General features: G+C 45.5%; 1 protein-coding gene across 2 annotated transcripts; it reads left to right on the top strand.

The window, feature by feature from the left end:
- Positions 1–1,536: 1,536 nt before the first annotated feature.
- On the top strand, positions 1,537–16,448 carry golga3 (golgin A3). 2 transcript variants are annotated; one of them, XM_086207506.1, is made up of 24 exons: positions 1,537–1,651; positions 2,870–3,153; positions 3,616–3,771; positions 4,657–4,769; positions 5,455–6,164; positions 6,306–6,414; positions 6,643–6,949; positions 7,314–7,516; positions 7,613–7,750; positions 7,929–8,090; positions 8,234–8,602; positions 8,904–8,981; positions 10,418–10,681; positions 10,784–10,878; positions 11,163–11,379; positions 11,723–11,866; positions 11,970–12,167; positions 12,303–12,419; positions 12,681–12,820; positions 12,916–13,048; positions 13,253–13,375; positions 13,476–13,640; positions 14,378–14,544; positions 14,670–16,448. In XM_086207506.1, exons 2-24 carry the CDS (start codon positions 3,018–3,020, stop codon positions 14,860–14,862), a joined length of 4,437 nt encoding a protein of 1,478 aa, XP_086063632.1. In that variant the 5' UTR covers positions 1,537–1,651; positions 2,870–3,017; the 3' UTR covers positions 14,863–16,448. The 2 variants fall into 2 exon arrangements, with proteins under 2 accessions (XP_086063632.1, XP_086063631.1); XM_086207505.1 differs by having other exon boundaries at positions 3,616–3,894.
- The last annotated feature ends 66 nt before the right edge of the window (positions 16,449–16,514 follow it).

Raw genomic sequence — 16,514 nt, 5'->3', positions numbered from 1 at the left:
AGAGGCCTGGGGGCTGCAGCCGTGGCTGTTGGTTTGCTGCTGTCAGAGGCTCCATGTCCTCAGAAGAAAAGTAAAATCATAACTCAGCATCTGCACGTGCAGTTTCTCCATGCAGGACTGAAATGAAACGAAAATCAAGAACAACGGCGGAGAGCAGCAGATTAAAGATGCTGAACACACAGGGTTTATCAATAATTTCACGAGAAAAGCTCAATTCTAAATACATAAACTGTCTTCATTCGTTTCCAGGAAGTATCTGGAGAGGAAACTCTTGTTCTGTTGTTCCAAAGTGGAGATTATATGTTGAACATTTCTGTTATTAAAGCTTACTTCCCATTACTTGGTGGGTCTACTTTTACTGAGGGTGGTGGTGTCAGTCAGCCTCCAGCTCGCGTCCTCTGCGTCTGACAGGCTCCTTCCTCATTCCACCACTGGGTGGCGCCAAAGTGAGACGTTCTTTACTTTTAAACGTCCGTTTTTTTTTTGTTTCTTTCTTTTTGTGTCGTATGAGTAAACGACCTTGATTATGATGTCTTATGTTTCTGTTTCTATAAAGAAGTGCATGATTGGGTGTGAATATGTATCCAGGTCTGGTTGTATGTTATTTAGTACAACTTATTAAACTTAATAAAAGTATATCTTTTTTAAATTCTTAACCCTCCTCTGGTTGCATTCTTGGTGAATATTAGAACATTTATATTCCTACACTGTCCCTCACATCAATGCACTGTTGCTAGGGATAATTATGCACCCAAGGGCCTTCTTGAAACTACATTTTATCCTTTAATGCACCGACTGCGACTGCCATGCTGCTCATCCTCCAGGCTTCTTGCTCCCATAGTTGAGTGTTGTATCTTTACAGTAGAGAACGTTTGTGCAGAATCAGCACCAGAGGGCAGTTCTCATGTTCACGAATGAAAGTGGAGGGAAAAAAAACCCCACTGACAATCTGACTGGAGAGGAGAGAGGTGACATCACAAATATCTGAAAAGCCAATCTTTGTCCATCAGTTAGCATCTTGCTACTGGAATCTGGAAGCCTCCAGAGCACAAAGCTGGGAATGAATATTATAATTAGAAGTAAATTATGAGTGAGAAGGATTAGGCCACATATTAAGGATTTGGATGTGGTATTTAATCACTCATAATTATTATTCAAATCGCCTGAAAACCATTTCAGACAAATATTTTTTAGTATTTATTGCACCATTTCTTTGCCTTAATATGTGTGGTACCAGTTTCTTATTTGGGCAACACCAGCAGAACCTGTCAGAGTCCAGATTCAAATTATCAGGGTTTCAATCCTGGATTAGATACTCAAACAAAAATAAAGGGGGCTCCAGAAGAACATCCTTACAGTGAGCGGGCTGATGTCATGGTAGTCTGGGCTTTGACCTCCGTCAGTGTGGTATTGATTTTAAGTGGAGTTGTAATTTATCCCCCAAAATATAGTTACATGTCTTAATGTGTCAGCGTGGCTTTGATAAAACTCTGCATCATTTAAAGAACAAGTTGAGTTCGTTTTTTGTGTTTTTTAACCAAATGCTGCGATAGCGGATTGCTGGATCATTGTTGCGCTGCTGTTTCCAGTCGGACAGTTCAAGGGACGGAACGCAAACAGCCACGTAGTAAAAGGCGAAGCTCGCAGAAAGGTGAGCGTTCTTTATCTTTTTGAGGCACTTGCCCGTACTGTCATTTTATAATTAACGCCTGGTGTTTTTGAAGTACTTCCGCGATAGAGCGTTATATTGCAAACGAGATGAAAGTTTAAGAAAACGTCCCCTCAACACAGGCTTCGGCTGCACCAGCTAGCTAGTTAGCAACTTTAGCTTGACAGGTCTCCCGTCGTAAACATTAAGCTAGCTCCTTCGCTAGCTTCATACGCTAGTTTGACATACGTAAAAGAAACCCGGCATTCAGCCTCTGAACTCTTTGGATATTTGAGATACTAACGCGATAACAACGCGCATGTGTGTGTTTATCATCGTCTCGCTCGTTTCCTGATGGTCACTTCAGCTCCAGGGCGTGAAACACTCCTGAAAAGCGCCCAGCAAGGCACAAGATACCAGATGGCGTCAAACCCAGCACAGTCAAGGCTTGTTCTTATTAACAATAATAGCAATAATAATAATTCATTGATAGCGACTTGATATATGCGGGTATTCTGCATAATAATGTCGCCGCATGACACCCCACCCCCAAGCTGATGTCATCCTGGATCTCGAACAGAACTGTCGTGCCAGTCTTTTACTGAGAAACCACCCGTCCCCGGGTGTTGCCGGTCTCTGAATGAGCTCCACTTGCAGGCTTGACTCATTTTGGTATGAGCGGGCGTTCCGCTGTGGTGAGTTTTGAGTTTGAGAAAAGGAACTGTCACGACTATCGTGAGAAGTCACTGTCGTGAACCCGAATATGAGCGTCAGTCTTTGAGCTGATGCGCCTGACAGCTGATCGATAATCAGCTGATCAGCAAAAGGAGAGCCTAGATCAGGTACATATTTTATAGATGCAAAGAATTAACTAAATGCCTGCATGATAAAACTGTCAGATTACTGAATGGAGTTTGTCATAGCACTCTGCCTACATTTAAAGTGAATGAATTCAATGCTAAGTTACTTGTTAGTTAATCTATAATTAACACAACACAATCCACTTAACCACAAAGCCAGCTTGTTATCCCTTGACTCTAGATTATGTGTAAAATAAAACAGGCTATTTTGTTACATAATAGTCTCTACTGCTTAAACCAAGTCACCAGTGAGCTGCCACACCTTCCTCAATCCGTGCGGCGTGGATCTTCACGAGGGGCCAGTGTCCTCTATGCATCCAAGACCCACAGAGGATTTTACACTCGCGCTTTATCTTTCTAGTGCTGTTTGTGTTCCTGGAGGTTGGAATGCTCTTGGCGCGGCCACCCTCACCTGCTGCTGTGAGGACACCTTTCCAATGAGGCTCTGGCACTATCATCAGTTCAGTTTCTTAAAGGAAATGGACAGTAATCAATAAGAAGCTGCTAAGATGGAGGTAAATGTTAATCGAGAACACGCTGGTTTAAAGTCCACCCAGCCTGAAGCCCACGCCGTGGAATGTAACAGACAGCTGAAGCAGCAGGGGCTGGAGAATACTCAAAATGAAAACGGTGGCATTCCTAACGGTGAGTACAGATGATTTTAATCTTAAATACGTAGTAGATATCTGGATGGATGACATCGCACTGTTTCTGTTAATGTAACTAAGCTCCGCCTGCAGCACCAGACAGCTGCTTTCTCAAGCAGAGGATTACTCCATCGATTTTTATGTTGTAAATCAGAGGTGTTCATCTTTGCAAGAGGGCTTTACCGCATTTATAGTGCTAAGATATTTAGTATTTCAATGTCACAAGCTTGCAAGATGAGCTCTGTAACTGTGCTCATGACAAGAGTTGGTGCAGCTGAATGGAGGCTTAGCAGCCACCTGCTGCTGGAATGTCGTCAGATTTCTCTATCACTTGCTTGACAAAGTTGCCCAGCCAGCAGAATCACATTCATTCGCTGTCTCGTGCTCTGTTTCTGATCATGGCGAACTGTCACATTCCTCTGGGTTTGTCTTCCTCCTCCTCCTCCTCCTCCTACTTCAGGTCCTGTCAGCTCTGTTGCGATGCCCAATGGAGACGTATCAGCGGAGGGCTTCGGTGCAGCGGGGGACACCCACATGAATGGGCCCCTGCCTCCGACAGCCCCGCCCCAGAGCACCAGCTCCCCTGTCAACTCCCAGACCCAAGAGCCCAGCGCAGGTGTGGCTGCTTATCCACCCATGATGCTAGAGTCTGAGGAGGCTAGTGCTGAGGTCACGGCTCACAAGAGTGATGCGTTGCAGTCACTCAGACTCAGTATGCCTATGCAGGAGACTGAATTGTGTAAGCATAAATGTGTTGCATGAGCCCCCCCCCCCCCCCCCCCATGTTGATTAATGTTCATCTTGGATTCTGTGCATCTCCCTTTAACTCCCCTGTCTGTGAGTGCTCTTAACAGATTTTTTGAGCCTTGTCTGAAAACTCCAGGTGGTGGTTAACGTGTGATGGGAACCGATGTGGGTGCTTGAGTTGGAGCAGAGTTTTGACTCACCGCTGTTTTTTGGAACTAATCTCTGTTCTGTTGACTTGTGGTGGCATTTTAATTCCAGACACAGCAGCATTGTCAAGAGTAGCGACAGAGCATTTGCATTCGTTACTTAGATTTCTATCTGCTCATGAATAAAACAAGCCAGTGAAGCGGCGATGCTCTATGGTGCACTGTTGAATCTTAGAAAATGATCAAGATGGATAAAAGCATCAATCATGTTTAGAAGTGTTTCCCCTCCTACTGACAGTCACATCTACTCCTGGAAAAGCTGACTGATTGATTTATATTGAACATGCATATTCTGGGAGACATGGAGAATGTTTCCTGCTCATGATTACAGAAACAAACCCAATTTGAATAATTTGTAATCATTTCCTCATGAGGGCAGGATTCAAGGGGGCGCAACCCCTCGTATTAAACGTGCGAGCCTTTACAGTCAGCTGTGCTGGATCGATGGTGTCCTGCAAAGTTCTTGTGTTAAAGTTCCGTGAGGTACTCGTGTATGAGTTGATGGTACGGCACGTTCTTCTTTTTGGCTGAACTGACTTTCTCTGTAGCCAACCAGAAGCCTTCGTTGGACATGGAGAACGAGGAGAAGATTCGCCTGGAAGCTCGCCGGCGCCTGGAAGAGCAACTTAAACAGTACAGAGTGCAGAGACATAAGGAGAGGGTGAGTGTGTGGAGACACTGGCAGGATGAGGACACGCTAAGTCCTATTTTTAAATGCATCCTGGTTGGCCCTCCACAGTGTGTCTTTAATTTATGCCCCGTTCCTCAGTCCCCGTGCTCGCCCTCTCAGCCATCGGTCCGAGCAACAATGCTGGGAATCAGTTTGTTTTGTTTTTTGGCAGGTGAATGTTGTATTGATAGCATTAGACTGCGCTATACTTGGATCCTGCAACAGGCTTTAACATTTATACACCCAGATACATGCTGCAAGTGTAAATGTTGAAAGCAAACCTGTATTAGAATGGAAACAGTGAATCACGTAGCTACATTTGCTAATTCTCGGAAATGCAACCTAGACAATACGTAGAAGCTGAGGTTCGTCAGTGTTTGCTTCCGAACGCTCTGTTTGGTTTACGTTTACTGTCACTGTTGCATTGCTGTCCAAGTGGTAAACATGGAGACATACAGTATAGGACATTTGACAACATATGGGGACAACTAGACTTAAACAAACTGAGCAAAACAGAACAAAAATAGACGAACAGCTTCAACGTGAGGAGTGGCACCAGAACATGGAGCTTTCCCAGTTTCTTTCCTACTTTACTTTGGTTTGTGCTGAGCAACCCTGAAACACTCAGATATTGAACGATTAACCTTTGGTCCCTTTTATTTCGGTCTGTTTCTAGTCTCACCGCAGCACTCCCAAAAACAGACTGTTCAGTACCCTGGACCCAGAGTTGATGTTGCACCCTGAAGCTCTCCCCAGGGCCAACACTGTCGCCATGACCAAGGAGTATTCATTCCTGAGGACCAGCGTGCCTCGTGGTCCCAAACTGGGAAGCTTGGGAATTCCCCCTCCCAAGGAGAAGAAGCCCAGGTCCACCCGCCCGAGCAAGATCCACTCATTGGCTGACTACAAAACTGAGAATGATGGTGGAGGGGGAGGAGGTGCCGGAATAACAGTCGACAACACCGTGGGCTCCATGCAGTCCACCATTAGCTCAGTGTCCACTCTGTCTGAGGTCAGTGTGATGTCAGAAGGCAGCACCTGTGAGACGGAGGGACAGCTCGGTGCGCCGCTCCAGGTCGCCGACAATGTCTCTGAAATTGACGGCAGCGAATCCGGTATGAGGCTGGGGAACGATGGCAACGACAGTGACAGCTCCTCCTACAGCAGCGTGTCCACCAGGGGGACGTACGGTATGCTGTCCGCTGCAGTGGACAGGCAGCAGGGGCCCTACACAGTGGAGGGGAGGGAGATAGCCCCCGAGGCCATGGGTCAGTTCCCCTCCCTGCAGGAAGTGCTGCAGGCAGCCAGTGAGGAGCAGCACCTTCTGGAGCTTGAGCGAGATGGAGCAGCAGAGCCTCGCAGCCGCAGAGACAGTTTCTCCAGCAGGTATTCCTCAGTGTCTGACAGGAACAATCGACCCAGAAATGTTGGGCGCTTAAATGACTGAAAAGGGCTGATTAATTGTGTAACTACATGTAGTTTTTTTTGTCAAACAAGTAATCTTTATCAACTTGATCATTTTTCCAGTGTTTCTTTGGAGAGTTCTGTGATGGGCCATGATGAAATGCTGCAGGTTCTGAAAGAAAAGATGAGACTGGAGGGTCAACTGGAATCACTGACATCTGAAGCCAATCAGGTTGGATAACATTCATGTCTCCAATCATCAGGGTTCCCTCTGCACAGCCCATCCCCATTCATACATCGTGAGCAACACGACATCCCTGATGTATTGTTTGACTACGTTGTGTTCATAGGACCTTTTCTTATCTATTAATTAGAGTATAATCGTTACTCATTCTTAGATTAACTCATTTATTGCACCTCAATTGGGTTTAAACGTTGGCCACCCTGTGTTGTCCACCAGGCTCTCAAGGAAAAAACAGAGCTTCAAGCCCAGCTTGCTACAGTCAATGCTCAGCTGCAGGCTAAGAAGGTGGAGGCTGAAGCTAGCCAGGAGAAGCAGAGCTCCCTCACTGCAGAGGTCGGCACACTGCGGCAGAACTGCAGCCAGCTGGAGAAGGCCATGGTGGAACTCCAGGGCAACCTGGAGAGTAAAAACGCCAGTCTGGCTTCTCTGAGCAATGATCTGAAGATGGCCGAAGACCAGTACAGCAGGCTGATGGGGAAGGTGGAAGAGATGCAAAGCACTGTGACCTCGAGGGACAATGCAGGTGAAACATGAACCTGATTCGTTGTTCAACCTAGCCTAGTCGGTCAGAATGAGTTCATTGTTCCCGACGGAAAATTTAAACTGCAGGGAGTTTCAAGCCATAAGAAGGGACAACACCATCAATTTTGATTTTGTTGTACTTTGTTGGGTTTTTTTTATTATTCTTTTTTATAGTTTAAAACCCAAGTCCTAAAGAGGACGTCTTTACTTTCCACTGACCTGTATAAGTTTGAGGAGGCTCTACTGATGGAGCTGAGTTTTCCAGTTAATGATAAGTTTCAATGTGCTTTGAGTTCATGAACCAACGTGGTGGTGGCTGGTGTATCTACAGTCATGATTCAATGTTTTATTGTGGTGTTTTGCAGTTCAGGAGTTGCGTCAGCAGATGGGTGGTCTTCAGAACCAGCTTCAGCAGGTCCAGCTGGAGCGCAGCACCCTGCAGAGTCGACTGAAGACTTCCCAGGCTGAAATAGACTCACTGCAGCAGGTCCGCCAGTGGTACCAGCAGCAGCTCGCCCTGGCCCAGGAGGCCCGTGTCCGTCTGCAAAGTGAAATGGCAAACATGCAGGTAAGACTGATGCCAGTGCAGCTGGCTCTGGTCTACAGGAGGTGTTCCAGACAGAATAGGCTGCTTCACAACACGCGTTTTGTTTGTTTTCCCAAGGCTGGAAAGATGAGTCAGATTGGCGTCTTGGAACATCTGAAGATGGAAAATGTGACACTATCTCATCAACTGACTGAGACCCAACACCGCTCCATCAAAGAAAAAGAGCGGATCGCCGTTCAGCTTCAGAGCATTGAGGTACATCCTTGTCAAGCCTGTCTGTGCTCCCAAAACACAGACGGAGCAATCATTTTTAATAGCGATCAGCAAAATATCAATGCTGTGCCTGGAACATGCAGCTGTTTTTGGCCATATTTCTAAATGAAGCTGTTCGCTGTTTAGTGTTGCTAACAACCTTTGACTGTCTGTGCTGCAGGCCGACATGTTGACACAGGAAGCTGCTTACAAGCAGATTCAGGATGCTAAGACCATGGTGGAAGATGACCTGCAGCACAAACTGGAGGAGTTTGAGGAGGAACGAGAACGGTTGATAAAACTGGCCAACATGGCCACCAACCTGGAAATGGAACTAGAGCAGGTAAACTCTCCAGCTTTATTGTACGCAGGTGAACCTTCTGACTTGATTAAATTTTTTTTTTGACAAAAATCAATAAAGCTAAATGTATTCCAAAAAAATCTCCATGTTAATAAAGAATATGTGCCTTGAATTGTCTTTCCTAGATGAAGTTGACCCTCACCCAGAAGGATGTGCAGCTGCAGGCACTCCAGAAAGAACATCTGGAGCTGATGCGCCAGCTGACCACCACTCAGGAGAACCTGCAAACCAAAGAGCAGTCCATCAACCAGCTGGAGGCTCGCTACCTAGAGCTGGAGGCCCAGCTGGCTGAGCTGCAGATGGAGAGCAACGCCAAGGACGACAACATCCAGTTTCTCCAGAATGAGAAGATTGTTTTAGAGGTGGCGTTGCAAGCAGCCCGAGCCGACAAGAGCCAACTTGATGAAGGGGCAGAACGGCTGGGAGAGGATGTTCTGGTGGCCTCCGATGTCCTAGACCAGCTCAGACAGGAAGTCCAGGTCAAAGCCAATCAGGTACGAGACAAACGATGGTTCTCGTGTGTGTCGGTGGTTGACAGAAAGTCTAAGAATAAAACATGGGGGAGTATAGAGTAGGAATATTTTAAAATATCAATCTGTTGGAGGCTGTAGTTTCTGGTCCTGTGGCACTGCAGATATATTAAGAGGTGTTTCTATTATTTTGTCCATCCCATTTATATGAATTAGGGCAGATGAATATTTAGGGAAAGACCTCAGCATAACCCAGTATGCTGAGGTTCATTTCAGGGCCTGCTGAGAAGGAGCTGAATGATGAAGAGCATTTACTTTGTTACAGATCGAAACGCTTCAACAAGAAAATAGTTCTCTGAAGAAACAAGCTCAGAAACTGAAGGAGCAGTTCCAACAACAGAAGGTAAGAAATCTCTCCAGCTGAGAGTTTGGGGGGGGGGGGGGTTTTTGTGAGTCCAACGTGTAAATAATTGGCCAGTTCAAAACAGGTCGCTGCTCCATGGCACCTGGAAAGTGTGGATAAAGTGTGAGAGGGAGAGGACAACATTCCTTATCCTCTGAAAACTGACCAAAAGATTATATTTCACTGTTATTTTCTATAACTTGGAGTGTATTTGGGGAGATTGTGTCAGTAGAAGCTATAGAAATAAGTTTGACTTGCGTTCACTTGTCAGAATCTGCCAGCTGGCCAAAGCTGACGCTGTCGTGGGAGGATGTATTGTAGAGCCAGATGGCTGTCATCGAAAGGAGGCCCAAAGTGCTGGTCGACACGCCTCACTGTATTGAGCACTGATGGATGCTGCTCGGCTCGCATTGACAGGCGGTTATAAAAGCAGAGCGGCGTTTGATAGAGTGACAGAATTGTCCTTGTTTGGTGGACAGTCTCAGTCGAGTCGTATTAAATCCCTGACAGCTCTAATATGAGGAGGCCACAAACACATTCAGCCGCACCATAAACAAATTCTGTCCTCTTCAACTCTTGAAATAGAATACATAAAGAGCTTGCCAAGTCTATGTATCGTGTTATTGAAAGACTAAAGCCTGACACCCTCTGATATTGAAGGAAAATGTATCATCACTGTCACAGACTGGTTTTCCAAAGATTGGGGACTGGAGCATCAGTGGATCCATGTTTACCGTCTCTCCATGCGTCGTCTTGCAATTTGTGTCCATGCGAGAGCAGACGCGCTGGGACTACTTGTGGAGACGTACCTGTTTCAACATATTGCTACTTCATATTGCCACTATATATTACTACTTTTTTAAAAAATCCCATACTGTACCACTTCATCTAAGGCTCTAGATTTCTCTCAATAGGAGAAGTGACAACATGCTGTCTGACTCAGAGACCTAAAATAAATGACTCATGGCACTGATAGGTTCTTCTTTAGGAGCTTAATTTGTATGTGGTTTCATTCCTTTTGGTGTCCTGGACCAAAACTAGACCACTTTCCAAATGAGTGCCAGTTTTCTTCCGTCGCTGTTCTTTCACTTTGATCTCCATGTAATCAGTGAAAGCGACATGTGACGTCTTGCAGTCAGGACAGCTGCAGCTTAATTTTCACAATCAAATTGCTTTTTACAATTCAATTATCTGTTTGAATTTTGAATATTATTTGACAGAAATACTGGAAATGATGCAGTGTGTAATTTAGATCCTGGTGCAGCCTGAGCTCTGCAGTGTACACAATATTCAGTATGCTGGGAACTATTGCCATGCTGGCTGCCTCGGTTGAGACTAATATGAAGGAGACTGCTGACTCTGGTGAAGGGGACAGGGTCAACCTCATTACTGTCCCCACATACGTGCCAGAGGAAACCATAAGATGTACCCCACAGGTGATGGTGGAAGCCTATCGTCGGGACGCCATCTCCAAAGAGCAGCTGATCAGCGAGCTGAAGTCCACTAAGAAGCGTCTGTTGGCAGAGGTGAAGGACCTGAAGACGGAGCTGATGGAGGCTCAGGGGGTGAAGCAGAAGGCAGAGTTGGAGCAGGCCCGGCTGCAGAAGGAGGTGGTGAGAGTCCAGGAGCAGATGAGTAACATGGAAGCTCATCTGCAAGCCATTCAGAGTGAAAGGGATCAGCTAGAAACCCAGATCCAGGTGATTAGAAACTCTGCCTTGCTCGTTGTTATTTAGATCGACGATCTACTATAAGCAGGTGTATTTGACCTGTTGGAGTTTTGGGTTTTCTTCTCATCCCAGTCTCTACAGTTTGATCAGAGCCAGCTTGCAGCCGTGACACAAGAGAATGAAGGCTTGAAGAAACAGGTGGAGAAAATGGAGGCAGAAGCCAAAAAGTGAGTCATGAGCGCCATAAAGATCCCTGGGACTTGAATGATTCTCGCTTCAATGACTTGGACCATGATGGAACTCTCTGTTGTCAGGTTCTGTTTATAGATACAAACCCCCTATCCTCACATAGGTTGTCTGAGTACTAAACAGTATGTGTGCTCAGTGGTCTTGTTGTTAATTCAGTCTGTGTATTAGATGCAGTATTTAGTTTGTCTTGTCAGAACGCCTCCATCTTGTGTTCACATCCGTTGTGAGCAGTGTGGTAAACTCTGTGTTGGGCTTGAATTAGGGCCATTTCAGAGCAGAAGGTGCGCATGAAGCGGCTGGGGACGGACTTGACCAGCGCTCAGAAGGAGGTGAAGGCCAAACACAAGGCCTACGAGAATGCTGTGGGCATCCTGAGCAGGAGGCTCCAGGAGGCGCTGGCTGACAAGGAGACGGCCGAAGCTGAGCTGGTCAAGCTCAGAGCCCAGGCATCAGATGGGGGGAACAACCAGGTCCTACAGGTATGAACCTGCTAGACCTTGAAACGTTCACATTGCTGAATTTTAAATGGATTTGGATGTCAGAGCAGCCTGAAGGTGTCAGAAACATGTTTTTCTGGCTCCAGATGATTTCAGCACATGTAAATGTTGAACCAAGAAAAGATCAACAGGATTTCTAGTAGAATTGAAGTTGTGTGCAGTGTGTTTTATGTATTATAACGTTAATCTTTTTTTTTATAGCAATAATACTGTTATTCAGACAGTAATGGCATGAATTTCAGTACACGGTTAGTTAGTAGAGATAATTCTTCAGGCTAAGTGCGTCGTTGATGAAGTAAGAGTGGTGGTTTCCCGTGTCACCCAGGAGAAGATTGAAGCTCTGCAGGCTGAGCTGCTGGCTGTCACCAACAGCAAGACCATGTTAGAGAAGGAGCTGCAGGAGGTGATCACCCTCACTTCCACAGAGCTAGAGGAGTACCAGGAGAAGGTTCTGGAGCTGGAGGACGAGGTGAACAACCATCAGTCTCTGTCAGCGCAGTATTGCTTTTCCTATATTTCTATTTTATGGCTTCTGTAATCACTCTATGTTCCTGCATGGCATCTTTACTCAGCTTCAAGAGTCACGGTGCTTCAAGAAGCGGATCCGAAAATTAGAAGATGCCAATAAGAAGCTTGCACTGGAGCTGGAACATGAAAAGGGGAAATTGGCTGGATTGGCACAGTCCCACAATGCACTGCGGGAGCATGCCAACATTTTGGAATCTGCTTTAGCAAAGAGAGAGGCTGATCTTTGCCAGCTCAACTTGCAGGTGTTAAATGAGTCTGTCTTATGTTACAACAACTCATTGTTCTGTCACGTGTCAGCCAGTTTGCTCAATGATGGGGAAGGAATTGGCATTTAGATCAAGAGTAGCAGGAGTTTTCTCACTCGTGGTTTTCTTCAGGTTCAAGCTGTTTTGAAGCGTAAGGAGGAGGAGGACCAGCAAATGAAGCAGGTGGTGCAAACGCTACAGCTGGCCTTGGAAAAGGAGAAAACCAAAGTCAAAGACTTGAAGGAACAGGTTGGAGCTCTCAGTCCCACCCAAGGACCAAGTATTTCTCCATCTCTTAATCAACTGCACAGCACTCTGCTGATATGTGGTTCTACTTCAGTATTTGTTTGGGGGGTTAGCTGGGCACAAGTCACTGTAACAAGTTCCTTTCGTGAACTGTACATGCATACATTTTCATAGTGAGTCCATAGATGTTTTTGTCAGCAGTCTTGGATGTGAAGCTGTTGCTGAGTGGTCTTTTGGCTTGTCATAATGGAACATGTCCTCCAGGTGGCAGCAGCAAAGGCTGAAGCGGCCCACAATAGGCGGCATTACAGAGCAGCCATGCTGGAACTGTCAGAGATCAAGAAAGACCTGCAGGCCAAAGAGGACCTTGTTAAAGCGCTACAGAGCGAAGCCCTCAAACTACAGTAGGTGCTGGAGCAAAACTGCAAATATCGCTTTTTATCTTCATGTTGTGCAGAGAAGAGGTAGAGGTTGGATGTGTTGTTGAACATGTTCACAGTGCCCAGGACGATCAGCATGCTCAGGAGGTCTCCAAATTCCAGGAGGAGCTGGCCGAGGCCCATTCCCAGCTCCAGATCCTCCAGAAACAACTGGACGACGAGCTTTCAAAGCAGCCGCTCACGAACCAAGAGGTAAAGACACGAGCCTGGAACCTGTGGTTGATAACGACCTTTGATTTGATTATGATGATCTATAGTGAGAGGTCTTCTGCCGCTGTTATGATGGTAATGCTGCTCTTTGTGTTATTCCATGTGTTTTGGGTTTGAATTAAAAATGTAAGGCTTCAGAAGATGTTCCAATCACACATGGAGGTCTAACACTGACTGCTCTCTCAGGTGGAGGACCTGAAGTGGGAGGTGGAGCAAAGGCAGAGGGAGATTGAATCTCAGAAGCAGCAGCTGGAGATGGTAGAGCAGTGCCACCACAGGGAGCTGGACAACATTCAGACAGCTCTGCAGGCCAGTCCTCATCGATAGCATCTGTACATTATTTTTGTCAGGATCAGCAGCTGCTTCTTTTCAAAGGGTTGATAATTAAATCATTTTTTTCTGGTTTCAGAATATCAAGGTGGAACTGGAGTCAGTGCAGGAGGAGCTGAGTAGCACTAGGAAGGACAAGTTTATGCTGCAAGCTAAAGTGGGTGAGCTGAGGAGCAGCATGAAGACGGTCCTGCTGCAGAACCAGCAACTCAAACAGGACCTTAAGCAGAGCCGCCTTCGGAAGGTAACCTCAGCTGGAGTCAGTAACTGATGACTTTTGGTGTGGGGGGGATACCAAGATTCAGGCCAGTCGCCTTTGTGAGAGCAAGTTAGGGTTGGGCAGAATGGCCAGAGTCGTCGCAGAGTAGTTACCAAGTACTTTGGTCGGTTAGGGTAGGAGGAGAGTTCGACTCAACCTTGGCAGGGAAGAGAAAAGGATTCCAAGTTGTGTCAGTAGATGTTCTTGATGGGGTCCAGACTTCAGGCCCACAGCTGGAAGAAGCAGCCATAAGGAGACCAGGCAGAAGGGGGCGCTCCATCTAAGATCAGCACCTTACTGAAAGATACTCCATGAAGAAAGAATCTTTGTATGTGTTTTTTTTGTCACACAAACAGAGGCCTTGTGAAATATGAGTGGGAATTGTGAGATAATCCAGCAGGATGAGTGTTTCTTCAGCGGACAATTCAATTTCCTGGAATAGCAACTGTATCAGTGCTCATTTACCTTGAACCTGTCAACAAATACCAAACTGTAGTACAAACATGTCTTTACTCAAATGGCTGGTTCCCATGATGTCATGTTCATGGTTCACATTAGCAGCAGTGACTACTGGTTGCTGTGTAGTTCCCCAGCAGGGTGTCTCAAGAGTAGGACAGCGCCCGCTCGTCAGAAGGATTTATTGGCATGTTCTAGAAATGTCAGGCACATTGAGAGGATTCATAACTGGATATATTCCTGTAATGATGATGTTGTCTGAACAGCAACGGATGGAGTTGAAAAGTGAGGGGAACCCATCTAACCCAGTGACACCAGTGAAGATCCCAGACTGCCCAGTGCCTGCGTCCCTGCTTGATGAGCTACTGAAACCTTCGACGTCTGTCAACAAGGAGCCCCTCAACAACTTGCACAACTGTCTGCGGCAGCTCAAGTAAGATGCTCTCTGTAATAACCGTGAAGATTATTGACGAGGGGCGGTCAGAGCCTTTCAAAACATGAGCCCACAGATGCCTGCTGTAGAATTGTGGTGTTTTTTTGTTTGTTTTTTTTCATCAGGGAGGAGATGGACAGCCTCCAGAAGCAGATGGAGGAACACACAGTAACGGTGCATGAGTCAATGAGCTCATGGACAAACACAGAGGAAGGACTGGCTCAACTGGAGCTCCAGAACGACATCTCCCAACCATCTGCACTACTGGACAACGTGGTGGTGGAGAACAACAATGAAGCGGAAGAGCAGCAATCCTAACAGAAAGACTGTTCTCAGGCCAGTACAGGGAGAGTGGAGTTTTATCCACAAAGGCACTTTTAGCCCCTTGTTCCCTTCCTCTTTCCTTAACAGTTGCTGCCAACATTTGGCGTTCTCCCATTGGCACGCAAGTGCTTTCGCAGAGTAATACTTTATATACCATAGCTTTATTCTTTCTTTATTATTTGATGGTTGTTTGTATGGTTTTTGTTATGCCTTTGTCACATTTATTTATTCAGAGTTATGATTGGAAAGCTTCTCAAAGAGAATTCCTCACATTGTTTTGTTTTCCTGGATACAAATACGGTCTTGATGTTCCACTCTGTCAGACCCCTTTTTCACCTGTTCAGGTCGGCAATTTCCCCTCACAAAGGTATTAATTCACCATTATCCTTGAACTGAATTGGTGGCTTTGATGCTGCTGAATGATGGTTACCTTTATTTCTCTGAGTGTTTTTGGTGACAGAAGCCAGTCTGTTGCCACGCCGGCTACCAACTGTTCTTCCATTTCTTTGTGCCTGCGTTTGGGTGAAGTGACTCTTGAAGTGGATCTCTGATTTACCCAACATGGTTACACATCAGTGTGTGAGGCGATGAAAGGTCATCACTCCTTTAAAGTCCCGCACACGGCGGATTTTTTTTTTTATGGTTGCCTCTTGTTAAAATGCAGTTTGTTACATTTATTGTAACTCTATCAACTTGTGTTCTTAAACATTAATCTCAGTTATGAATGGAGTGTTTTGTCTAGCATGGACTGCAGTAATTTGTACACAGAAAAGCCTTAAGCAATCTTTATTATGCTGTTAAGGACTGAGTTGGTTTGAATGAACATGAGTCTACTGATTGTGTGTGTGCGCGAGATGTAACGTCTTAGAAAATGCAAATAAGTGGGCCACATATACTGACACTGCATACTTGATTATCTAAACTGACTGAGAGAGGAAGTGAAGCAAAAATGTTAAGCAGGTGCAATCAGATGTTTCTCCTCTTGAATTCGGTAATAATTACAAAAAAATACCACCAAATCAGATGTTTAACTGCGCTGTTTGATGGGATAATTTAATTATTTCCAGAGGTTAATATATAAATAGTTTTTCTTTTTTGTATGGTTGTAAATTCATCATAAATGTTTAATAGTGTAAAGAAGACGAAGAGGAAAATGTCAAGTTTGAACCATAAACCCAAGCAGGTGATGTTCTGCCAGAGCTGCATGGTGTGGAGGGTCAGGAGGGCACAGGAGCTGCCAGGCGTGCTCATTGTCAAACAGTTGTCCTCATAACACCTCATGTATGCTTATTCGTTTCCAAAGGGACAATAAATATTTTAAGGCGAATGCTTAAAGATGATAATTACAACATTTCTGTTGATATAATGTGTTCTGGACGAATCTTTTGGACTCTATTCCCACACTTCCTTTCGCTGTGCTGTTATGTAATAACATTTGCTGGGGGCCTGCGCTCGATGCATTAACCTTGCTGTATCTGCTTTTTCATGAATGGAATTGAGTATTTGCTATGTTTAACCATTTGTGTTGGGAGATGTGATTGTACCTGTCATAAAATTGCACTATTCGTCTGTCATCGGATCGTGCTCCTTCCGCATATTGTCTCCAAACATGACTTATAAACATTTGGCAAGTTCTGCTTTATTTT

The sequence above is a fragment of the Aulostomus chinensis genome, chromosome 6, assembly GCF_037954235.1.
Source record: "Aulostomus chinensis isolate RoL2024-O1b breed Wild chromosome 6, RoL_Achi_v1.0, whole genome shotgun sequence".
Classification (NCBI taxonomy): Eukaryota; Metazoa; Chordata; class Actinopteri; order Syngnathiformes; family Aulostomidae; genus Aulostomus; species Aulostomus chinensis.
This window is presented reverse-complemented; position numbering and strand designations above follow the sequence as displayed.